The sequence below is a fragment of the Miscanthus floridulus genome, chromosome 18, assembly GCF_019320115.1.
Source record: "Miscanthus floridulus cultivar M001 chromosome 18, ASM1932011v1, whole genome shotgun sequence".
NCBI lineage: Eukaryota > Viridiplantae > Streptophyta > Magnoliopsida > Poales > Poaceae > Miscanthus > Miscanthus floridulus.
Window position 1 is genome coordinate 38,046,738 of NC_089597.1, and position 12,072 is coordinate 38,058,809.

At 55.6% G+C, this 12,072-nt stretch overlaps 1 protein-coding gene across 1 annotated transcript; it reads right to left on the reverse strand.

The window, feature by feature from the left end:
- Positions 1-1,607: 1,607 nt before the first annotated feature.
- Positions 1,608-3,616, reverse strand: LOC136523673 (uncharacterized). The gene is made up of 3 exons (XM_066517277.1): positions 3,097-3,616; positions 1,866-2,050; positions 1,608-1,775 (listed from the first exon to the last, which is right to left on the reverse strand). Exons 1-3 carry the CDS (start codon positions 3,614-3,616, stop codon positions 1,608-1,610), a joined length of 873 nt encoding a protein of 290 aa, XP_066373374.1.
- Between the last annotated feature and the right edge of the window lie 8,456 nt (positions 3,617-12,072).

The window sequence follows — 12,072 nt, forward strand, 5'->3', positions numbered from 1 at the left end:
GGCCTACGGGCACCATGCGGCACCTCGGACGCTCGTCGGAAACGCCTTCCGCCAAGGGTTCTATTGGCCGACGGCGGTTGCCGATGCCACCAAGTTAGTACGCTCCTGCGAGGGATGCCAGTACTACGTGTGGCAGACGCACCTCCTGGCCCAGGCCCTCCAAACCATCCCCATTACATGGCCGTTTGCCGTGTGGGGGCTCGACATGGTCGGGCCTCTGCAGAAGGCCCCCGGGGGCTACACCCATCTGCTGGTAGCAATCGATAAGTTCTCTAAATGGATCGAGGCTCGCCCGATCAATCAAATCAAATCCGAGCAAGCGGTGCTGTTCTTCACGGACATCATCCACAGGTTCAGGGTTCCGAACACCATCATCATCGACAACGGGACACAGTTCACCGGCCAAAAATTCCTAACATTCTGCGACGACCACCACATCCGTGTGGCCTAGTCGGCCGTAGGACACCCAAGGACAAATGGCCAAGTAGAACGTGCCAACGGCATGATCCTACAAGGCCTCAAGCCAAGAATTTACAACCGGTTGAAGAAGTTTGGCAAGAAATGGCTCGCCGAACTCCCGTCGATCATCTGGAGCCTGAGGAACACTCCAAGCCGAGCCACGGGGTTCACACCTTTCTTCCTGGTCTATGGAGCCAAGGTTGTCCTCCCTACTGACTTGGAATATGGTTCCCCGAGGCTACAGGCCTACAACGAGCAAAGCAACCACACCACCTGCAAAGACACCCCCGACCAACTGGAAGAAGCCTGAGATGTGGCGCTACTACATTCGGCCAAGTACCAGCAAGCCCTACGGCACTATCAGGCCTGGCGCATTCGAAGCCAAGACCTGAAGGTAGGCGACCTAGTGTTGAGGCTAAGGCAGAGCAACAAGGGCCGCCACAAGCTGACCCCGCCATGGGAAGGACCATACATCGTCGCCCAAGTGCTAAAACCCAGGACCTACAAGCTAGCCAACGAGAAGGGCGAAATTCTCAACAACGCTTGGAACATAGAACAGCTACGTCGCTTTTACCCTTAAATTTCCAAGCATTGTATACATTGTTTCTCGAAATATAATTAAGAAGCGTTCTTTAGTTGTTCTAATTCTTCGAGAAACCCCGCGAGCCCATCAAAGGCCTCAGCACTACGATAACTTCATAAGGGAGACACGGCTCTGCTTCTGTAGAACCGAGCCTCCCTCGGGGGCTAGACGGGGGATTCCCCCCTAAGTCTCATGCACCATTTTGTAGTCGTTTTTCGAAAAAAAATCCTATGCCAAAACTCTCTAGCATGCTCTGACGAATCGGTTGTGAAAAACCCAAGGACCGAAAGTCTGTCTCAGGGCCAGAAGGCCGGTAGAGTCGCGAGACAGCCTACGCCTCTGGGCTACGGCACTCCCTCACCACCTTTCGCCCAAGGGGTGGCTTAGGTTCCAAGGGGGCTTTTTTTGCAAAAGACATCTGATTAGAGACAACAGAGGGCAGAGGCTCGGAAATACAAGAAAAACGATTAAGAAGCACGAGTACTTTAAAAAAGGCCTCAACGGCCACAAGCGTTACGAAACAAAGTTAATCTCTATTCTATTAACATGGCCTCTTGGGCCCAGGTCAAGGCTCAGGGCCTCCAGCATCGGCGGACGGCGGGGGAGGGACCACCTCCTCTTCGAACAGCTTGGCCAGCGCCATACCGGGGCCCTCCGCTACCTCTATCAGCTTCATGACCGCCTCGTCGGCCTCATCATCATCGTCGGGTAGGACGTAGCCATCGCTGATGGCCTGGAGGTCAACGCCGATGTAGTACGAGGCGATGACGGCCAGCGCGCGCTTGACGCCCGTATGCAGCGCCCCTCGGAGTCGCTCATGCACTTGGCCGCTCAACGCAATCAGGCGGCTCCCAAGAGAGCTTCGTGACTGGACCCCCTCGACTTCCAGGGCCTCGTAGGCGGTACGGGCGGCGCTCTTCAGCGCATCGTGCTCCCCGATCTCGGTTTCAAGCACCGCCTGCACTACGGCGGAGGCCTCAGCTGCCTGGGTGACCTCCTTCTCCAGCTCTTCGCCAAACGCAACGGAATGAGGCTAAGCACAAAGGAATACAAGCCAGAACAAGGGCGGAAGTCTATGGGACTCACCCTCAGCCTTCTGCCCCCAGCATCGGGCCTCGACCTGAGAGGCCTCGGCTTTCTCCTTCCAACGCTGGGCCTTGACCCGAGATGCCTCGGCCTTCTCCTTTAGGCGCTGGGCCATGACCCAAGAAGCCTCAGCCACCCTGGAAGCGTCTCTCCCCAACTCTACGTTACACCAGGGAGTTAGGGAGCGAACACAAGAAAAGCGAACGAAACAAGGGGAATAGGACTCACCCTCGGCCTTTCCCCTCCAGACCACAGCCTCGGTCCGGGAGGCCTCAGCCACCGTAGGGGCCTCATCCAAGGCGCCTTTTGTCAGCTGGTGCGCACTCTGCTCCACCCCTAGCTACCCAGCAAGGACCTTGCCCAAGGCCGTGGCCTCTCCAGCCTGGGACCTGAAGGCGTCCCGCTCATCGGCCATGCGGGTCAGCTCCTCCTCCAACTCCTTGACCCACGCTGCCAGAGGGGCGACCTGCTCTTGGGATGTGGCTGCCTCGACCTTTGCATTGGCACAACGAAGGCGGAGGTCCTCCACCTCCACGCTCCGTGCCGCCAGAAGTTCGTTGGCGCTGGCAAGCAGGCCCTTCTACCACTGGAGCTGGTCCCAGACGTCCCTCTCCCACCAGAGAAAGACCGACTTCCCAAGGGACCAGGTCTCGAGCTCCTGGGTAAGCAGAACAGGGGGCATTCACTACAAGAAAACTCAGAAAAAGACGACACCGCATGAGAAAAGAAAGCATGAACCTGAGCGACTCCGGGCAGATCGTCGGCCACCACGGACAGCGCCGTCCGCAGTGACCGCTCCGCCAGCTGGCGGCATTGCTCGAAGGTGTCCCAGCGCCTGACCTCGACCGTGTCCTCGAGGGCGAATAGAGGCTCCCCCTCAGGGTCATCCTGGCTCTACCATAGGACACGCGGGTGATCCCACCCACGGGGCTCGGGTCGTACCCGCACAAGGGCCGAGCTTCCCTCACCCGGGGTCAGAACCGGCTGTTCCACGGCGCTGGCCACCTTGGCGTCGACCACCTCCTGCGCCCGAGAAGTATCGTCGGAGGAGATCAGATGGACCTCCGCCTCCCGGGCGCTCTCCCGCAACGACGGTGGGCCTTGCACCAAGGGTGCCACCGAGGCCTCCGCCGCCTTCATCTCCACTTCTTGGGCCGATAGCCTCGCCGCAATCACGTCGGCCTCGGTGGTCCCAGGGGCTCCGGCCTCTACCATCATGGCCTCGGTGGTCCCGGGGGCTCCGGCCTCCGCCATCGTGGCCTCGGTGGTCCCAGGGGCTCCGGCCTCCGCCATCGTGGCCTTGGTGGTCGCGGGGGCTCTGGCCACCGCCGCTGCGCCCTCGGCGGTCCTAGGCGCCCTGGCTTCCATCGCCTCGGCCTCAGAGACCCCGGGGGCCTCAATCTCGGTGGCCTCGGCAACTGAGGGCACCTCAGCCCCATCCAACTCACGAGCCTCGCCCTCGTGGGGCGGAGGCGCTCCCTCCCCCATCTACGTTAGGGTCACCTCGACAGCCCCTCCTTGGGTGGCCGGCTCCCTCGGATCGGCCATCGCCGACATCGCGCCACATTGTATGGCGGCTTGTGCCTCCACCACCCAGTGGGCGATGGAGCCAGGGTTCACCTTGAGTGCCTTAAGGGGCGCCAAGGTAGGCACCTCCGCAGGTCGCTTTCGGCTAAGGACAAAACACTTATAGGGTCAGCACGAGACCAAAGAACAAACGGAAAACGCTATGGCTCCACCAAAAATACGCTTACCTTGAGCGGGGCTACAACCGCTTCGGCACGGTGACCCTCGTCTGCAAAGGCGGTGGTGGCGGTAGAGGCACGACCTCTGTATCCGCCGGCGCCAACCGGTCCTCGACGGACCCCGGCGCCCCCTCGGTCCTCTGCGGGGGCAGTTGCGTCGCCCCCGCCGCCACCTGTTCCACCGCTGCCATCGAGCCCATCGGACTGACGGCATGCTTTCCCAGCGCCCGCGCCTTGGGCGTGTCGGCCTCGGCCCCGAGGCGAGCAATTGCCGACCTCAGGGCAGCTCCTCCTCCTCCTCCTGGGAGCGTCGGGCTGCTTGCCGACGCCCCGGGCACCGTCTCCTCGATGTCAGGGAGATGGTCCAGGGGACCCCGCCCCATCTCACCCTCATCATCTCCGTCTGAGGCGTCTATCGATAGCAACGGCGACGGGGACGCCTCCAACGGGAGGCCATCCTTCCTTTGCTGCCGGCGGTGCTTCTCTAGTTCCTCGCGCGCAAGGATCTTCTTCGTGCGCTTCGCCACCTTGGCGTCCTTCCGCCTTTTCTGTGCCTCGGCGTGCGCTCGGTTGGCCGCTCGCCGCCTTGCGTCCTTGGGAACGGGCGATAGGGAGGCTCGCACGTCCCTCATCCCCTGCAGGAACGGCAAACACGGATAAGGGAACAAGAAACAATGAGAAACAGGGAGGCCTCGGGGGCTATAGCGGCATGTGACTTACCAGCGATAGGAACCCCCACGATGGGCGCATCGCGAAGAGGGTCAGGCCACCGCCCCTCAGCTTCGCCTCCACCGTCTCCCTCACCCAGCGAAGAATTTCCTCATCGGAAAGGGCGAAGGCAGACATCCGAATGCCCTCGATTGGCTCATCCGGCCTCATCTCGAACAGGCGCTGCCGCCGAGCCATCAGCGGCAGCACCCTCTGGCGGTGGAAGGCGGCCATGACCATAGCCGCAGTAAGGCCGCGGTCCCGCAACCTCTCCAGCCCCTCTAGGAGCGGCTGCAGCTTAGGCTGATCCTCCCTTGGGACACCATACTTCCACCTCTCCGAGCAGCTCCCCACGATTCGCCCGGTGTATGGGGGAAGTCCACCGTCGTCATTGTGAAGATAGAACCAGCTCGTGTACCATCGACGATTGGTTGATGCAAGCTGGGCCAGGATGTAGAGGTGCTGACGGTCCTGGCGCACTTGGAGAGTGCAGCCGCCTGCCCTCACCGCCTTCCTTGTGCCCGACATACTCGTCGGCTTGGTGGTATGCCCTGCCCGGAAGAGGTGGAGCCACAGCTCCCAATGGGGAGCAATCCCTAGATACCCCTCGTAGACAGCGACGAAGATGGCCGCCTGCGCGATGGAATTGGGGTTGAAGTTGTGGAGCTCCACGCCGTAGTAGTGTGGGAGCGCCCGCATGAACCGGTCCGCTGAAAGGCCGAGGCCGCGCTCGTGAAAAGACACGAAGCTCATGACGTAACCGTCGTGAGGCCTCGGCTCCGGCTCGCCCGACGGAGCGATCCACTCCGGCCTATTGGGGTCGGTAATCGGACGAAGGAGCCCACCGTCGACGAGCGACTGAAGCATCTCCATGGTGACGTCGGATGGACCCCAAGGGTCCACCTCGATGACAACAATGTCACCGGCCATGAGTGTGATGGAGGGTTCGACTACGGTGGTGAGTCTCTCTCTCTCTGCCTCGCCTCTCTCCCTTCTTCCTCCCGGGGCTCTCTGCTCTAGCGATGGCTCAAAGGCAGCAAAGCTGACGTAGGCAAGGTAAGGAGGGGAGGGGCAAGGCTCGTTGCATATTTATGCAGGATGAAGGCAAAACTGACGGGCGACGAAATCGGGGAAGTTTCCCTCAGATCCGACGCGGTTAATCCCGATCCGATTTTACCGCCCACATGCCTACCTTTTCCTCATTAATCGTGGGAATAGTTACATCCCATCCACTGACAAGACGTCGCATCCGACCGCTATAGTGGCAGGCGTCGTTTCGCCTCCCTGAGAAAATCGCCTCAAAAGGCACGCCAGCCGTTGTTGAGCCGATGGGGGAGATATCTCCCCACCCTATTCCTTTCAGACGAAGGAACTAGGCACCGAGCCCATTATGGTCTAGGGGTTCGAAGGCTGGGCCCCTAAGGGTTTCGACAGCCGCCCAGGGCAACAGAGTCAGGGACGACCGTGGGCGAGCCCACACGAGGCTGAGGCCCAAGCAAGCGAAACACTTGGGACGCCCTAAGTCGTGTCCGAGACTAGCAGGGAGGTCTCCGAATGGGATCCCACCGTAGGGAGGCACCGAGCCCCCGGGGCCCAGCAAACGGCCCTGGCACCCACTAGAGAAACCCTTTGGTACTCTTGGAGTGCGTATCTAGACCGCTAGCCGACACCCAGCGAACGGGGCACGGGCCTCCACTCGGACTCACCCGATAACAGCTCACCGGAAGTGCCACCGCTCGCGCCCATCGAGGGTAGCTTGGCATATTCCACCCCTCCTTCCGAACAAAAAGGAAGCGCGAGGGTCAAACGAAAAGCCAGGGGAACCCCTAACGGTCCTCTTGCTCTGTACAGAGGCTAAGGGGCTCTTCCTGCGACCTTGCCGAGACCCAGTGACCCAAGCTCGCACTCGAGGGGGCTCGACAAAACAACCCCTCCTTCCGAGCGAAAAGGACGCACGAGGGTCGTTCAAAAAGCCAAGGGAACTCCTGACGGCCCTCTTGCTCCGTGCAGAGGCTAGGGAACTCTTCCTGCAGATATGCCGAGACCCCACGACCCAGGCTCGCACCCGAGGGGGGCTCGGCAAACAAACCCTCACGCACGAGGGGCGTACAAAAAAGCTAGGGGAACTCCTGATCGCCCTCTTGCTCCATGCAGAGGCTCGGAGGCTCTTCCTGCAGCTTTGCCAAGACCCAGCGACCCAGGCTCGCACACGAGTGGGCTTGGCTAACAACCCCTCTGTCCGAACAAAAAGGATGTGCGAGGGTCGAATAAAAAAGTCAGGGGGACCCCTGACCACCCCCTCGCTCCGTGCGGAGGCTCGGGGGCTTCTCCTGCACCCAAGACAAAGACAAGCGACCCAAGCCCGCACTTGAAGACTCAAAAAAATGTGATAAAGGGCATCGAGCCCGTTATGGTCCAGGGGTTCGAAGGCTGGGCCCCTAAGGGTTTCGACAGCCGCCCCAGGGCAACAGAGTCAGGGACGACTATGGGCAAGCCCATACGGGGCCAAGGCCCAAGCAAGCGAAATGCTTGGGACGCCCTAAGTCGTGTCCGAGACCGGCAGGGAGGTCTCCGAATGGGATCCCACCGTAGGGAGGCACCGAGCCACCGGGGCCCAGCGAACGGCCCCGGCACCCACTAGAGAAACCCTCTGGTACCCTTGGAGTGCGTCTCTGGACCGTTAGCCGACCCCTAGCGAACGGGGCACGGGCCTCCAATCGGACTTACCCGATAACAGCTCGCCGGAAGTGTCACCGCTCGCGCCCACCGAGGGTAGCCTGGCATATTCCACCCCTCCTTCTGAGCGAAAAGGAAGCACGAGGGTTGCACAAAAAGTTAGGGGAACTCCTGATCGCCCTCTCGCTCCGTGCAGAGGCTCGGGGGTTCTTCCCACGATCTTGCCGAGACCCCGCGACCCGAACTCGCACTTGTGGGCTCGGTAAATACGATAACATCCCTCGGTCAACGTGAGAAAAGACCCTAGAGGAATGAATCCACTCCCCCAGGGCCTTGGGGGCTACACCCGACGGGTGCGCTCGCATGCACCCACCGAGGCCTCGAAGTATGAAACACTATTCCACCAGGAGCTACCGCAAGTCAAGCCTCGTCAAAACCTCAAGAAGAGCGCTCACACTCTCCCTGAGGCTCGGGGGCTACTGTCGGGTACCATAAAACAGGGTACCCCGAGCGTATACCAAAAGAATCACTTAAACCCCATCAAAAACAAGGCTAAAGGGTAAGCCATTTGTTAAACCCCGGCCTCGTCCGAGCCCACCGGCTCTCTGTCTCGCTCCTGGCCTCGCACGGGAGGTCTCGGCGGCCTATCGAACCTCCGCCTCGTGCGAGGCCTCGCACAGGGGGCCTCGACGGGGAACCGATTCTCCGTCTCGCCCGAGGCCCCACACGTAAAGCCTCGGACGAGATGTCGATTCTCCGTCTCGCTCGAAGCTGGCTCGGCAACAACCCGTCGCTTCCGCCTCGACCAGTCTCCCCGACAGCGTGGCGTGTCCTATTAATGCGCCAACTACTCCCGCGATATCAGCCGAACGACGGCTCGACACTGCAGAGTGGCCGATGAGACAAGAAGTCGCATCAGCGCCATATCGACCTGGACAGGGCGCGGCGGGGATTACCGGCCACTGTGCTCTGGTGATGTGCCCACTATCAGCGCCTGCACTACATTGTGCCACCTAACCCCCGCCCCAGAGACAACGCGGCATGGGGAGTCAAGTCCGGGTCACCATAGCCTCGGAATCAGCGTATGAGACCAACTACTCCCTCCAAGCCTCGGCAATCTACTTCAGGGGCTTGCAACCCTGGGATTCACATCTGCCGAGCCTCCCACGATGGTTCGGCCTCGGCACCGACTGAGCCTCGGCTTCTCGCGCAGTCAACACACAGTGACCAGCACGCCGACCGCCACGCCCGCTTCGAGGTAACACTGGAGCTCCCATGACGCACAGGATCGGATGTGACCGGCGTGTCGCCCTAGTACTTCAAGGACGAGACCACTCTGTCACCCACGCCGCCACAGTAACAGGCTACAGGGCTCGGACATGCCGCCTCCATTCGCACGACGCCGTGTAGCTAGCAAATGTATCACCCTTGTTCCCCCTTCAACTATAAAAGGGAGGGACCTGGGCCGTTTCTAGGGGGAGACGAATGATTTAGGCCTGCGCCCACACGGACGAACACACGAGCTCCCCCACAGCTTGAGATCAACATCTCAAGCAATCCACGCTGCTCCACCTAGAGACCTAGGACTAGCTCCCTCTCTCACCCTGCTTGTAACCCCCTACTACGAGCATTTCAGCGCAAGGAATACAAGATCGATCTCTCAAACTGGACATAGGGTACCCATTACCCGAACCAGTATAAACCTTGTGTCTCTTTACATCACCATCCGGGATTGGGAATACGTAGTACAAATTTACTAGTTGGTTGAGGGCTCGCCGGCCCAAAACACCGACAACTGGCCTAGTACATTTCATATAAAGAATGGTAATATTGTCTTGTGCCTTAATTTTTCCTTGCTGATGCTGCATGGTAACAGAATAGCAACTTTGATGTGTATGGTTTGTCCTCTACTTGCTGACTATTACTGTGTTGGATAGTTGGTCATGATCCAAACAGGGCCATAGTAGTTTGTTCCATGATTCACATATTTCTGAAAGACTGCCTGCATTAAGGATATATTTGTGGACTGCTACATCAGTCTACAATAGTATGTTCCTGCATATATCTTGTTCTTTTCAACATTTAAACTGTTGTAATCCCATCATTTTGTTTGCAATGGAAATTCTTACAGTTCTTGTAACTTGGGATACATATGTAGCATCTCATATAACCAATTTGTGTATGTACATATTTCTTGGTGATAAGCATGTTAAGGCATTCAAAGTTCTTGTAACTTGTGGTACATCTGTACCATCTCATATTGCTTCTTGGAACATTTGTCTGTATAGAGAACATACAACCTGTTAAGGCACATTTCATATCGCTTCTTGTAACCTGGGGTACATCTGTATCTGTACCATCTCAAATTTGTGTGTTTGTACTAAACATGATCACCTCAATCTTGTTTCACTGATTTTTGTACTGCGTGTAGATGAACTTTTGATCATCTGCAATTTTGTTCCACTAATTTTGTACTGCTTGTAGATGAACTTTTCTTCAAGTGATGACGAGGACGATTCTTCAAGTGATGACGAGGACGAAACACTTGAGGTTGCATTGAATCACCTGAAGATGATGCAACAGTATGGTGCCATTGCATGCATGCTTGCTGGTATGTACTACCATAATACTTTCATGAAAAAATCAAAGAGAAGAAAAACAAACCATCCGGATATGAAGAGGAAATGAGCCCTTAAGAATCCAACAGCTTGCTTCAATATGGTCAGGATGGGTAGGGAACTTTTTGATAGGCTCCATAATTTGCTAGTATATCATCATGTCTTGAAATGAAGGAGCAAGACCATGCATTCAAACAAACCTACAGATGGTGGCTAACGAGAGTAGTTTATGGTGTTGAGCTGGAGCTATGTTCGCTTGGCTGATAAGCCATGGCTGAAAGTCTTGTTGGCTGATTTGTTGTGAGAGAAAAATATTGTTCGTTGGCTGAAAAAGTACGGCTTATAAGCCAAGCGAACATGGCGTTAGTTCTTTTTGAAGTTTCAGGGTTGTTCATGGTGGTTTGTGTGTGTGTGTATGTTGTGGTGCTACTGTAGGTGTGTTGACTGGGGGAATGTCTCCGCCTCTCTCCTGGTTAATGAAAGACACCTCGGTCTCATGCATTGTTAGATGAAAAAAAGTGTATGGCTTGAAGTCATCAAATAAGTTGATGTCCATATGGGACCGTTCGCTGCAGCTTCTTTGCAGCGGCGGCTGCTGTTTGCACAGTGATAATACCCTGGCATACCTGCTTTAGCGATGTTTTTTATTGATCATTAGTGCTCCGCAATAAATTAGACAAGCTATAAATCGATTTGAGAGGTAAAAGAGGTGTGTTGTATGGTGTTATAAGCTTTCAGCTAATATTATCAAACTAAGAAGTTAGAGTATTCAATTTTATACGTTCGTCCATTTGCAATGCCATCGACTGTTCATTTGGTGGTTGAAGATGAAGCGAAGGATTTTGTTGAACTTACCCAAGCCTAAATCAAACTATAATAATAATAATAATACTTGCATGTATGGTACTGTATAATTTTATTCAAGGACTTATAATGACGGAGGACTTATAATGACGGACGCGGACTTTTTGAGGTGTGATTCGAGGTAATACATGTCAATCGTCACTTGTCGCAGCCGGGCAACCGCGTTCTCGAAGTCATAGTCAGGCTTCTCGCTTGTCTTTAACAAATTTTGGTACAAATTGAACTGGCCAACATTTCCACTCTATGCCGTGAAGATTTGAGGTAGGTGGAATGCAAGGATAAACCTATCATTTGGCTTTGAGCTAACCTTAGTGATCGACATCTCAATAATAACTCATCTTAACAACCTCCCACTTATATCCCAACAATTCCCATCTATCAAGCACATCTCTGCACCCTCAATATCTCACCTCCACACTCTAGTCGACAAGGACAGTTCCTGCCCGTCCTCGCCTCAACGGTCTCAAGCCGGACTTTAACCAACCAGGGGAAAAAGCACACATCTCTCACTAGTTGAAGTTAAGCAGAAGAACATGAATGACCATCGATCTAAAAATGTGTGGAGCGTGTACGCCTACCACAATAGCATAGCATGTGTATAAAGCAAGTGTCTATCCTAACAGCAGGTATGCCAGGGTGATAGGTTACGACAAAACAAGGCTCACAATTAATGTACCATGCACCATTACCACATAGCATATACACAAATAAAGTGCTAGCCATCTAGTTACATGTCTAATGTAGGGTTCTGCAAGTAGGTGAGACATGTCACCTTCGTTAACAAGGTCGTCACCCTAGGACTCTTGGACTATCGACAAAGTAAATCTTTGTTGTTTTCTTCATGGTCTCTCTTCTCGTATATTCTTCGAGCCACTACTTTCCTCGCATCCCTAGGACCTAGTAGAGCCTATCTAACACATGTTAATTAATCCTATTGGTTTGGGTTGTTATCACTGATACCTAAACTATACATAATCATGCACACGGACACATGATCCTTACGTACTAATGCTCACGTGTTATTGTTCCCCCATCATGACGACCTGCCCTACATCACACAGGCAAACCTTGTCGACGTCTTATCAAGTCACCATGAAGGATCTCCTATAGTTTTCCATGAGGTCCAGTGAAGAGTAATACTAGTGAACGCCCCCACGAGGTATGAGTAGTCAAAGGTCGAGAGGATATATAGGCACCATGTAGTGTGTGAAGAGGAGCGAGCCACATCACACCCTCTAGGTGAAGGGTTCGAGTGAGCACTACGTACATGCACGAAAAGGATCGTATAAGCGAACATGTGTCAACCATCGAAGGTGGTATGTACGTCCAAAGG